Raw genomic sequence first — 12,734 nt, forward strand, 5'->3', positions numbered from 1 at the left:
AAGCGCCGTATTCCGAATCGGGCAGGTGGGCCGTTGGGTCCCCGGACCGCGGCGGGCTCGGCGGCGTGGAACGTGGCTGCGGAACGGCACGCGGCAATGCTCGAGACGGCATTGAAGCACTGTTAGATTTGGATCTCGTAACTCCCTGCATAACGTTTTGCACGCGCGTGCCAAGCTCGGGCAGGAACAGCTTGGGAACAGCTTATAGTAACCCTTATTACCTCCTTCTCTCTTACCACCCTCACCTCCGCGGTGTGCTCTCTGCCCCCGCTGTGTGGACCACATCCTCCATGTCCTTCCTTCCGTAAGCTGGCCTGTTCTGAGTGCTATATCGACCACATATACTCACTCCTCCGGCAGACGATACAAATCCGCTCGTTACTTCGCCGCAGCTGGAGCCGCCATCTTCGTTGTCGCGACCCTCTACTACATCCAGCCCGGGTCCCTCTCTCGCCCTCTCAATCGCGAATCCTCTTGGAGCTCTGGATCAAGTCCTTGGCAGCATCACAACGACGCCGCTTCATCAGCTCTATGGGACTCGCGAGCAAAGCAAGTCGTGGGATCATTCCGTCACAGCTACGGGGGCTACCTGAGGTACGCTGCGGGCTTCGATGAGCTCAAACCATTGAGTTTGCGGGCGATTAACAAGTGAGTACATGTGCTCGAGGTTCGCATTTACTCACCTTGATGTTCGGCATCAGCTTCAATGGTTGGAATGTGTCCATGTACGATTCACTGGATACCATGCTTCTCATGGGGCTGCACGAGGAGTTTTCCGACGCGCTATCCGTCATTGAAGACGCGGATTTCAGTGAGGTGAGTGTCTCTTCCGCTCCTGTGCAGCCCCATTACCTCCCCATCGCCATCCTCGAGTCTCTCCACGCTGTTGGATGCTGCGCGCGTGCGCAGCACTCCACTTCGTCCCAGAGTGCTCGGGCTGCGGCCACAAATAATCTTGCTGCGCAGTCGCTGGAGTGCGATCCCTCGGCCCACTAGTAAGATAACTAGCGCGCGTTGCGGCCACACAAATTCCATCCGTTCACTCTTCTCTGCCAGCGGATCAGGACCCACGCCTGTGCTGCGTTCTCACTAGCCGCACCTCGTTTGGCGTGCGCCCGCGAATAGCTATGACCGCTCTCCCTAGCTTCGCGTGTCTGCGCAGGCTCGTAGCTTGGCTCTGATACACTGTTTCTCTCCCAGATTAGACACTTCAGGAACGGGACGGTTCAATCTCAATTTGCACCCTTCTTCGAGACCGTGATCCGTTATCTTGGTGGCTTGCTCTCAGCATACGCGCTATCTGGAGAGCCTATTTTGCTCGCGAAGGCTGACGAGCTTGCAACGGCCCTCGAGCCAGCTTTCGACACTAAGAGGGGTCTTCCGGTGTTTGGGGTGCATACAGGAACGTAAGTGATACGCATCATGGGTCTTGTCGTCTTGGCTCATGCTTCTATCAGCGGTTCTACGACAAAAGGTATCTCTGGCATTCTGGCCGAGATCGCCACGTGTCAAATGGAGTGGTCATACCTCGCGCATGTCACGGGAAGCAGCGTGCATTACAGCAAGGCGGACACTGTCATTAATACCCTGGCGGAGGCCATGGCTGGACAGCAGGGCGGTATGTTTACGACAAACTGGAACCTGGGAATAGGCCGTGCTATGGGAGGCAAGGCAAATTCGCACCGGTGTGTAGTTGTTTGCTCACGGTGATCACCATAGCGTCGCGTTCTGTCGGCGCGGCAGCTGACAGTGCTCACGAATACTTGCTGAAGCAATATCTGCTCACCGGAAAGCAAGATGTTGCTAGCCTCGAGATGTGTACGCGACTCACTTATGGCTTCCTTTCTCCCGCTAACGTTCACCCAGATCTGCTAACCATCAACGAGGTCTTCACTCGTTTGATGTACGTCACCCCCAACCGCGACCTCCTGTATGTGACCGACACCAACGGCGAGGACTTCACCCCAACCCACCATTTCGAGCACCTCTCTTGCTTTTTCCCCGGTCTCCTCGCCCTCGGCGCGCACACCCTCCCTCTCAACCTGTCCATCATCGACCCCGACAAGCTCGGGCCCGAAGCGCAGCGCGCGTACTACCGCCTCAAGCCCTTCGACTTGTCCTCGCTTCACATGGCCGCCGCCGAGGGTCTCGCGACGAGCTGTTGGCTCACCTACGCGGACATGCCCTCCGGCCTTGGGCCCGAGATCGCGCAAATGGACAAGCATTCGCGCCCTTGGCTTGACGCCGTCGAAGAGTGGCACGCTGCTGGCGAGTCCGGCCCGATGCCTGGATTGAGTGAGAAAGTGCCAATGCAACTCGCTCGCTCGTCAAAGGCGCCCCTCGAACCATGGGACTACGCCATCCGCCGCCCCGAGTACTTCCTTCGCCCCGAGGTAAGCTTGTCATCGACGCTGCCGTGGGCTCGTCTCGTGTGCATGTAGGCGCCGCACTGTGCCTGGCGCATGGCGACCACAACTACACCACCCGCGGGTGGCCTCAGGCTAGATGGGGTGTAGAACAGGATGGCGCTAATGGTGCCTGTACTTTCCAGACGATCGAGTCTCTCTACATCATGTGGCGGGTAACGGGTGACCCCGTCTGGCGGGAGCGCGGGTGGGCGATCTACGAGGCGATTGAGGAGCAGTGTCGCACTCCAGTAGGGTACGCAAGTCTTGAGACCGTCGCCACGAACCCCGGGAAGAAAATTGACGACCAGCCAAGGTAATTTAAGTTCTCCATCCTCTCTCACGTCCCCTTCGCACTTCGCTGACGTCGTTCCCCGTCGCTAGCTACTTCCTCGCGGAGACGCTCAAGTATCTCTATTTGCTCTTCGTGAACGACGACCCGGTCCCTCTGGACAAGTTTGTCTTCAACACCGAAGCGCATCCATTCCCGATCTTCCATGGAACGAGTGGGAGAAGTTCAAGTTCAGCGAGCCGGCCTCGCGGCGAGGCGACTCCGCTGTCTGAACCTCTTCCCCGTTGCCATCCATCATTCCCCGCGGCTTGGCGGTGCGCCCCACAGGTCTCCGCACGCATGCTTACTAGACATCGCTATCTTGATCTTGCTTACTGGGACTATCATATCGTGTACAGAGTTATTATCTCAAATCTCACGTCGTTAGTTGCTCTGTACATCATGCTGTGATCTTCCGTGGATCTTCACTCTATGAGTTTTACCATTCATCCATGATCAAGTGTCAGCGCTCGCAGATCGTACAGCCGTGAGTCACCTATGCTGCATAATTTCATGTACCCACTCACGGGACATCTACGAGATTTCGGAGCTAGGACCGTGTGTACTCCGGTCTTGGCCGTGTAAAAGGCGCTTTAACGAGGTCCGTAGCTTGCACAGCCCATGACACCGGACCTCTTCTGCATCTGAAACCTCTGGACATGTCATGCAAGGAACGCGCGGCTCCTTGGTCTCCTTGAGCTCACGCGACCGGATGAGTTCCAGGCCAAGGAGAACCGGGGAGCACCCCGCAGAAGGTTGAGCCAGATTCGATGTTGAAGGCACGATGACAGTGAGCGTCCAGTAGCCTTGTGCTAGTGCATGCACATGATACTACGAGCGTGATGGGACCTGTCCCGCCACGGCGCTATTCTTCTCGGCGGAAGAGCGGGAGTCAGATGAACGTCTTGGGTCGGTGAGGTGATAGGATATGTGCATGCGCACAGATCAAGACGGCTTGTCGTGTACCGGACTGTCTGGCGAACCCCCGATGTTCTACAAAGACTTTGTTCAGCAGCTCGAACTTGAAATGCAGAACGTCGGTGAATATCGACATGGCAGGAGAGACACCGGCGCGGGTTCCCCGGTGGAGGCCCGGGTCAGCTGAGGGCCGGCCCGACGGGCGGGAACGCCATGGGCGCGGGCGTCGAAAGGACGAGATCAGCTTGACCTCCGGCGCCACACTCGAATAAGTATGGCCAGTCCGTCCGGCGGGGGTCCCATCTCTCTCCCCCGCCCCCGCATTTCCCAATGGCCAACCTGAAGCAGGACGAGTTCGTCGGCTCCCTCGACTGTGGGACAACGTGCGCGCCTCCCCTCTCTTCGTCGCGCGCGCGGTGCTGATCTCGCCGTCCCCGTAGCTCGACGCGCTTCCTCATCTTCGACAAGTACGCGAACATCGTCGCGCAACACCAGATCGAGTACCCGCAGTACTACCCGGAGCCCGGGTGCGTCTCTTGCCGCTCGCTGTATGCGTGCGCTCACAGGCTGTCGTCCCGCGTAGATGGCACGAGCAGGATCCCGATGAGCTGATGGAAAGCTGCGATGTATGCATCACCGAAGCGTGCAAGTCCCTTGAGGCGACCGGATTCGCGAAGGAGAGGGTGAAGGTCATTGGTGCGTCCGTCTCCCGCTCTCACTCGGCGCGGCGCGCAGACGGGACGTTGCCTGACGCGCCATTTGCCTTCTCCCCCATCTCCCCGTTGTGCCTGGGCCGTCTTCCGCGCCCTCCCCCGTTGCTCTGTACGTGCCGGCATGCGCTCCCACAGGTATCACGAACCAGCGCGAGAGCGCGGTCGCGTGGAGCCGCTCGACGGGCAAGCCCCTCTGCCGACTCATCGTCTGGGACGACTCGCGCACGAAGAACACCGTCGTCCACTTCGAGAACAAGCTCCAGAACGTCGGCATCGAGACCGAGCCCGGCGTGTTCAAGAAGGGCAAGGACGGCATCGAGGCGCTCCGCCAGCTGTGAGTCCTACCCTTCAGCTCGCCCATGCGGCGCGCTGCCTTCGACTCCCTCGCGCTGACGGCGGCGGGTCGCGTGACAGATGCGGGCTGCCATCTCGACGTACTTCTCCGCGATCAAGCTTCGGTGGATGGTGGACCACCACGAGAGCGTGAAGAAGGCGTTCGACGCGGACGACCTGATGTTTGGCACCGTCGAATCTTGGATCGTCTATGTGCGTGCGCGCGCCCCGGCTTGGCGGCGAGACGCGCAATCTAATCTCCTCGCCTCCGCAGCGCTTGACCGGGAAGAGCCTGCACATCACCGATGTCACGAACGCGTCGCGCACGCTCCTCCTCAACCTCAAGACGCTCGCCTGGGACCCGATCCTGATCAAGTTCTTCGAGCTCAAGGACTCTATCCTCCCCAAGATCGTCTCGACTTCTCAGGTGTACGGCGAGGTTTCCAGCGGCTCCCTCAGGGGCGTGAAGATCGCCGGTATGGCCGGCGACCAGCAGGCGGCGCTCGTCGGCAACAAGTGCTTCAAGCAGGGCGAGGCCAAGTGCACATACGGCACTGGCGCGTTCCTCCTCTTCTGCACGGGCGATGACATCGTCTTCAGCGACCACGGGCTCCTCTCGACGGTTGCGTACCAGGATGGTGAGACCGGAAAGCCGGTGTATGCGCTCGAGGGCAGTAGTGAGTAGATTTTGCGTTCGCTAGCTGGTTGCGTGCGCTGACATGTGTTTATAGTCTCGGTGGCCGGTAGCGCCATCAAGTGGTAAGTGCTCGGATGAGGCATATAATCAACCTTGTTAAGACAGCTTTTATCTTTATCAGGCTCCGTGATTCCATGATGCTTGTTCCCTCAGCACAAGAGGTGAACAACATGGCCGCGTCAGTCCCCGACACTGGAGGAGTCTACTTCGTGACCGCGTTCTCCGGTCTCCTTGCGCCCTACTGGGACCCAGGAGCAGCCGGTCTGCTCATCGGTGAGCAGTACCCCCTTTGAAGTTGCGTCGGCACGTATGCTAACCCCCGCGCAGGTCTCTCCTCGTACACGACGCCCGCACACATCGCGCTCGCCACGCTCGAGGCGAACGCGTTCCAGACGCGCGCGATCCTCGAGAGCATGAAGCTCGACTCCAAGGCGGACCTCAAGCACCTCAAGGTCGACGGCGGGATGACGAACGGCGACATGGTCATGAAGGTCCTCGCCGACATCGGCGGCTTCACCGTCATCCGGCCCGAGATGCGCGAGTGCGTTCCCTTCCCCGTCCTCTGCCTGGCGCGCGTGTGCTTACCCCTTTCGTCACAGGTCGACGGCGCTCGGCTCCGCGCTCCTCGCTGGGTCCGCGGTGCGCCTGCACGGGTGGAACATCAGCGAGCCCGAGACGCTCGCGGAGGTGAACACGAAGGGGAGCCTGAACTTCACGCCCAGCATGGCCGAGGCGGAGCGCGAGAAGCGTTGGAAGGGCTGGAAGCGTGCGATCGAGCGGTCCAAGGGGTGGGAGGAGGGCGTCGATGAGTCTTGAGCGGCATGTATGTGAGATGTGCGGCGATCACTGCGTCGTGAGGAAGAACAAGCAGACACTCGTGTATTGGTACGATTGGCTTTAACCTACTTGTGGAATAGTGTTAGAAAACTGAATAGATTGAGATTATTATCGCAATTGTCGGTGAAACGTCAGCATCCAGTCTTTCTTGTCGCATCCTCTTTGTAGCATTCCACCTAGCTCGGCACCTTTTCTCAAAATCGATCTTCGTTTTGCGGTGTTGCGAAACCTCGATTTCGTACCGGAACACGGAACATACCATAGCGGCACCAAAGCGCTCACTCACGAAGCATTGCGGGCATCAGATATTCATTCATAGGCACAAGAGTTTAGATTGTTCGCCGACGAAGCCTATACGTACTCGATCGTCCACCCGCTTCCGTCGTTCCTCCTCAAGCCTGCAACTCCGCACGGCCAGATCTAACCGCCCTAGCACATACAACTACACCCGCGTCACGCTCCACTCCATGACACAGTAAACAGTACGGCTCGTCTCAGTCTGGTGCCACACCGGCGGCTCGACCATCCGCGCTTCCACCTCCACCGTGCCCTTCGCGAACACCCCTCCGTCCCACAGCGCCGTCCAGCTCTCCACGTTGTGGAAGAACATCGTGACGTCCTCGCCCGACGGGCTGCGCTGCGTGTGCACGCCGCTCTCCCGCTGCGCGGCCTGCTTCCCGAGCAGCATCGAGCCGGGCTCCGCGGACAGGAGCGGCGCGAGGGCGCGCGCGAGCAGGGCCTGCTCTTCCTCCGCGGGGAAGAGGTGGAAGACGTTGCAGACGCTCACGGCGGACACGCGCCCGTGGAGGGGCGTGAGCGTCGTGAGCGTCTCCAGCGCCGGGGCGGGGCCGGTGGGCGCGGAGGCGAGCGTGGCGACAGGGCCGGGGGCGAGGAAGCCGGCGTCGAAGGCGTCCCCGGGAACGAAGGGGACGGGGAAGGTTTCGGGGGTGGAAGCGAAGAGCTTGTGGCCCAGCGCCCAAAAGTCTGTCGCGCGCGGCGCGGTGAGCGGCGGGTGCGGGAGGGCGGCACGCTGCGAACGAACCTGGGGTTATGTCGGTCGCGATGATGTTCTGGATGGGGTACCCGTCGTCGACGGCCTTCCTGACGTCGTTCCCGACTGTAGAGTGGGGTCAGGACGGGGTGCGTATGTCGACGCGGAGCATGTACGCACAGCAGCATCCGATATCCAACCAGATGGCGTCTTCACGCGTCTTGCCGAGTTCGAGGAGCCGGCCGTACGCCGGAAGCCCACCCAGGTTCAACCTACAGGCATTTTGTCAGAGACGTCTGTGCAAAGAGGACCCAATAAGCCAACGGCGAACTTGGTGAAGGCGAATACAACGATGCACGGGTACGGATGGACCTGTGAACATCTGGGTCAACGTCTGCGACGTCGTACGAGACAAGTGACAAACCACAAGCGCCTCGCGCTGCACGTCAAGAACGTGCTGCTTGAGTGCTTCGTCAGTCTGAATCCCAGTCTTGGCTTTCAGAAACTCGCGCTCCGTCTCGTCGAGGTTCAAGGAGCGAAAGTCGGCATTTGCCACCCAAGAATCACGAATAGGAGTCGGAGCAGCGGTAGACATCGTGAGGTGGGCTGTTGAGGGCTTGGGGGTCGTAGCCAAATGCCCCTGTTAAAAGGCTGGCGAGAGCGTCAAGACCACGCTTCTACGAGGCCTATCTTTCTTCTGCAAAGGTATGTGGCGTTAATGCGAGACGCCACTCGGTCAAGTGCTGAAAGCGAGACGGGCGTCTCAAACCTACTAGCATCGGAATCGGACGAAAGGTGCTTGCAACGAAACGAATAAAAGGAGGAATGGCGTCATTTATGATTGGTTTAATGACGCACCACAACTTCGAAAAACAGAGTTGTGTCTGGTATGGCGGATCAGTACGGGCACGCTACATGGACGTCCTCGAAGACTGCACGCATCCCGCCCGGGTCTGATTCCCGTCGACGGGTCCTCTCGCCCGTCAGCGCGCCGGCATCCCAGGTGCCGAACTGTACATGAGCGGGGTGAGACGGAGAGTGAAACGAGCCATCCTTCTTCGTGTACTCTGTGAACGGGGTTTTAGACTAGACCCAAAGCATCGCGAGCGCTCCGTACCTTGGGTCAGAGTGCGGACCTCGACACCGTCCACGCTCCAGATGATGCGCGTTGGACTCCAATCGACGGTGTAAGAATGTGTGGCTTGAACGATCTTGGTACCTCGTGGGTATGGCTACACCTAGCTGAAGGTGCCATACAGTGACTCGTCCGCGGATGAAACAGGCGCAAAGAAGTTCGTCCGCCAATGCTCCGGGTCGCCGCCGGCCAGTTCAACGTCGATCTCGTCCCTTTCATCCGCTGAATCAGAAGGGTCTTGCGATGCATGAAGAAGACTACGCACCCAATAGGATTGCCGCAGTCACCACACCAGCCACATCGGCCCAGACAGCACGTACGTGACCTTGTCGTACTGGCGGGCAAACCCAGCTTACATAACACCGCACGCATATATGTACCGGGAAGGACGTGCGTAAAGGTGGAATGGAACGTAGATCCCTCCGCGATACAGCTATTGGTGTTCTCTTTGGTGGCGATCTTGCTTCCAGGTTTGTCGAGAAACAAGCTCAAGCCATCAGATCCAAAAGCATAGGAGTCAGGTGAGTCGAGCAGTGGTTACCAAGCTCGAAGGAAGTCGTTCGTCAGAGTTGAGTCGGAGAAAGACCAAGACGTGGGCGTGCAGGAGGTTCCGGCAGAAGCGCGAGCACCGAGAGTGGTGAACAGAGTCTGTGGCCGTTCCTTGACTGATCAGAAGGGCATTTGCAGGTATCGCCATCACGAGGAAGACGATCGCCAGCGACTTCGCGACAGGAAGACATTGTGAGAGGGTAGCTTGAAACGACAGAAACAGATGGGCTGGGTGATCAGATCTCAGAGGGCGCGCTGCCAAGTAGCTGTAGCTCGAACTGAAAGGAAGTCGAGGAGGAGGTTGAACGTTGAGGACGTAGGAGACTCAACCCTCATTGTCAACAGACACGATCCCGTGACTGAATGTGAACGCGGGCTGTCTCACATCATCTCCGGCCTCGACCGCGCGAACCCCCTGATCCCGTCACGTACTTACACCAATTTGGAACGAGTTCGTGTGACAATAATGTGGACGCAGTATCGAGGGCCCATCGTATGCTATGGTGCATTCATCTAGACGCACTCTTTTCAGCTTATTAATCGTCACGTGGGGCAATAGCAGAGCGATTTTTGGGCATGGTCCTGGAGCTGAAAACGGCCAATAGCGGGTGTCTACACATGTATAGGATGTCAAATTGGACCAAATAAAAGGGTCTGAACATCATCATCGACGTACTCCAGCCTCAAGGTGAATGGCACTCCCTTATTGAGGGCAACCAAGTAGGCTTCAACAGTGCACAGACCGACTGGAAGCCATCAATAATATTGTCAAACTGTCCTGCAAGGATTGCTAACCATACTATCTATGCATCTGCTTTGGAACTCGGCAGCAAGGTGAGGAGGATGTACTAATCCTGATTAGATTGTCAGTATTAGATATTGGCGCTTACCGCATCACATGATTGCATTAGTCATCCATCAGCACGTGTGGCAATAGTGAGAAGATGAACTTCCTCAAAACTGGAATTTCGACAAACCCTCTTGGGATTGTTCAGACAGCGAAAAGGAGCGATTGGCTAGAGAACTAAGAAATTGGATGTTTATTAAACGCTCCCGAAGCGCTGTACAAAAGTAGTGGTGTCTAGATGAACTGCACCATAAGAAAGCGGAATTGAACTACTCTTAAACAGCAAGCTCGTTTTCAGCGTGCTATATAGCAACGTAGAGTGGTACTATAGTGTAGCGGTTATCACTTGGGATTCTGATAAATGTTCCCAAAACCCAGGTTCGATTCCTGGTAGTACCTTCTGAAACTCTTTCCAAAGTTCCGCTTATTTCATTCAAAATGAGCGGAACTTGTTGCCTTTTCTGGCGAATTAACCGCAGACGCGGTGGTGCGATTTCCCGTCAGAAATACGGGTCGCCGTGCGAGTACCGAGTGCTGCGATTAGGGGTATTTATGGTCGGAGGGGGAATAAAGGAGAGAAATAGCCGCCGCTGATTGGCTCGACGCACCCATGACCAATAGGCGCCCTCCCCAAGCCTGTCAAGCCTAGTACAACGACCATGAGCTGTACCGTATGAACACTGCAGTTGTCGCCTCAGCCCTGCCCCCGCCTCGTGCGTCACTCCATTTCCTCCCTTGGATAAACGCGACTCATGCAGGCCGGTCAATTGTCGTCATTTCACCTTTCCGGTGCATGTCTCTTCGTTCTAAAGACAATTAGCTCTCAGTTAAAGCTCATTGTCGTACTTACCAGCAGCTCACCAGACTCGTAGTATGCTCAAATCCATTCCGTGCCCACTAATCATGCCGTTCCTCTCATAACAAAAACACGCAGTTTCAGAGAGGGTCGCTCGTACCGAGCCGTTCGCAGATTGCTGACACGCATCCACGCACCAAAATCTGTCCATTTTCTCGAAGAAACAGGTATGTTTGATTCAGAACATCCTTCATGAAACACACCATACGTGTCCAGTATTTGCCGCCCAATACAATAACTAAGGATTCGTGATAGCATTGAGACTACAACTTCATTCTGAAACGTTCCCCTAGATCTGCTACCCGCCAAAGCTCACGTACGAACTACGTAGCGGTGGGAGTATGCAAGTCGCTCCGGCTCGGGCGGAAGGCAGGCTCCTCTTCCACGCGGTTCGATTGAGTCCCGAAGTCCCGAAGGTGCACCGGCTGAGTAGTCGGGGTGACGGACTTGGACTTGAGTCGGCGAGACAGCAAGACCGCGCGGAGGTTCTCCCTCCTGACAGCGATGTAGTGCCCTCGCTCCACCATGCTGCGCTCGCATGTCGTGCGTTCTGCAGAACTTTCTGTGCGTCTTGCTCTTCTGTGCGTATGACATCATGAAACCAAGCTTTCTAATTTGGAGAGCGCCATTTCACTGAATTGCGCTCATCTACATTCTCGTCTGCTTCCCGACCAAACAGAATATCAAGTCCATGAATCGTTCAAGAGTCATGGTAATCTGAGAATAGCAGGTTGTCAGGCATCTCTTCGCCCATCGCGACCGACAAGCGCCCTCTACACAATGGTCTTGTACTTTTTCTACCACGCCACTCATACCTCCTTCTGGGCCCTGGCTGTACAATGGAAACGTTCCTAAAAGATCCCGTACTGCCATCGCCGATTCCCAAAAACGAATATCGGAGCAGTCAAGGTATGAGAGCCAGACTCGTATGCCTCGTTGTAGTGGCTAACTCGTGCAAATTCAGAAGCGTTCACTTCACGTCTCGCAAACAACACGTCGAAAAGCAAACGACAAAATACTCGCGCTCATTCTTCGCGTGGAGGAAAACGCCACTGTCTCTGGGGCTGTCCTGACTTCTCTCAGTAATTAAACCGTCAAACGCTCGCCGCGTTCCTCGCCTCCTGCTCTTGGACCCGCCGCTCTCCGAACTCGGTCTCATGGCGGGCGTTCGCCACAGCCCCGACGAGTCTCGTCTGCGCCCTGCATTCTTGCATGCACAGACATTGAGACACGAGGCTGCAGAGTTCGTCCGCTTTGGTCTGGGCATGTATGGCGCCGCGTTGCGTTTCGCGTATAAAACCCCGCTGCTCTTCTGCTCGAGGTCCCTCATCTCATTCACGGGAGTACTACCTCGTCCTACATGGCCCCCATTCAGAATTCCCACTTCCAGGCTAGCGTTGCGGCTCGTCATAACAAGAGGGTCAAGATCGAAGAACGCACTCCGCCTCAGTGCTCTCTACCATGGTACCCCTCAAATGTGTCCGACGTCACGACACAGGACAAGCTCTTTAAGAAGGGCCGATACTCGACGTCCTCACCCGAGTCAAGCGCTCCTGTAATGCACTTCCAGTGGTTATGCTCGTCTCCCTGGGGCTGACGTAGCTTCGTCGCACACGTCCTTGGAGCAGCTCACTCCACCAGACTACCCTGACCGCGCTCGTCAACATCGGGGTCGTTCGGCTGGAATCAAGCAAGAACACGGCTCCCACTTCTCGATTCTTGCCAGCTCTCGGACGTCTTCGCCGTTGCCGTTCCTATCCCACCACCACGGAAGTTCCTATACTGCGAGCAGCCATAGTTCCACGGCGTGGGCGCAGAGCTCGCAAGCCTCAACCCGCGGCTCAACCAAGCGGAAGGACCGTTCTGTCGATAGGCTCAAGGGTTTCCTCAAAGGGAGGTCTCGCACGCCCTCTTGGCCAGTAAACCCCGCTGCGCACCACTGGAGGCCGGCTGCTCACCGACGCACGACGCCCTATTCACCTGTTGAACCCGCCCCACACGGTATGTATCTGGCACGGCCCTGGCCTCAAGAAGCACTGAGGCACCATCGTCAACATCACCACGACTCGTTCTCGGGCTATTCTACTGGCAGGTATCCACCCTACGGGGGGCCACCCAGCTC

At 57.2% G+C, this 12,734-nt stretch overlaps 3 protein-coding genes and 1 non-coding gene across 4 annotated transcripts; 3 read left to right on the top strand and 1 right to left on the bottom strand.

Moving 5' to 3' along the window:
- Window positions 1–290: 290 nt before the first annotated feature.
- BXZ73DRAFT_104312 (seven-hairpin glycosidase) lies at window positions 291–3,541 on the top strand (the record flags this gene model as incomplete). Its single annotated transcript, XM_048015840.1, has 10 exons — window positions 291–304; window positions 361–648; window positions 702–816; window positions 1,201–1,406; window positions 1,458–1,618; window positions 1,720–1,818; window positions 1,867–2,393; window positions 2,552–2,721; window positions 2,790–2,911; window positions 3,528–3,541. The coding sequence occupies 10 exons, from the start codon at window positions 291–293 to the stop codon at window positions 3,539–3,541; spliced, it is 1,716 nt and encodes a 571-aa protein (XP_047874835.1).
- A 443-nt stretch (window positions 3,542–3,984) lies between these two features.
- BXZ73DRAFT_91723 (glycerol kinase) lies at window positions 3,985–6,213 on the top strand (the record flags this gene model as incomplete). Its single annotated transcript, XM_048026086.1, has 10 exons — window positions 3,985–4,037; window positions 4,095–4,181; window positions 4,238–4,350; window positions 4,503–4,701; window positions 4,850–4,913; window positions 4,975–5,377; window positions 5,432–5,459; window positions 5,519–5,670; window positions 5,725–5,938; window positions 5,997–6,213. The coding sequence occupies 10 exons, from the start codon at window positions 3,985–3,987 to the stop codon at window positions 6,211–6,213; spliced, it is 1,530 nt and encodes a 509-aa protein (XP_047874836.1).
- A 463-nt stretch (window positions 6,214–6,676) lies between these two features.
- Window positions 6,677–7,820, bottom strand: BXZ73DRAFT_91724 (uncharacterized protein; the record flags this gene model as incomplete). Its single annotated transcript, XM_048026087.1, has 5 exons — window positions 6,677–7,218; window positions 7,277–7,351; window positions 7,406–7,497; window positions 7,557–7,597; window positions 7,650–7,820. 5 exons carry the CDS (start codon window positions 7,818–7,820, stop codon window positions 6,677–6,679), a joined length of 921 nt encoding a protein of 306 aa, XP_047874837.1.
- Window positions 7,821–10,077: 2,257 nt separating this feature from the next.
- BXZ73DRAFT_t156 lies at window positions 10,078–10,155 on the top strand. The gene has a single exon. It is a non-coding gene; the product is annotated as a tRNA-Gln (tRNA).
- The last annotated feature ends 2,579 nt before the right edge of the window (window positions 10,156–12,734 follow it).

Source organism: Epithele typhae (assembly GCF_022376455.1).
Source record: "Epithele typhae strain CBS 203.58 chromosome Unknown BXZ73scaffold_50, whole genome shotgun sequence".
Classification (NCBI taxonomy): Eukaryota; Fungi; Basidiomycota; class Agaricomycetes; order Polyporales; family Epitheliaceae; genus Epithele; species Epithele typhae.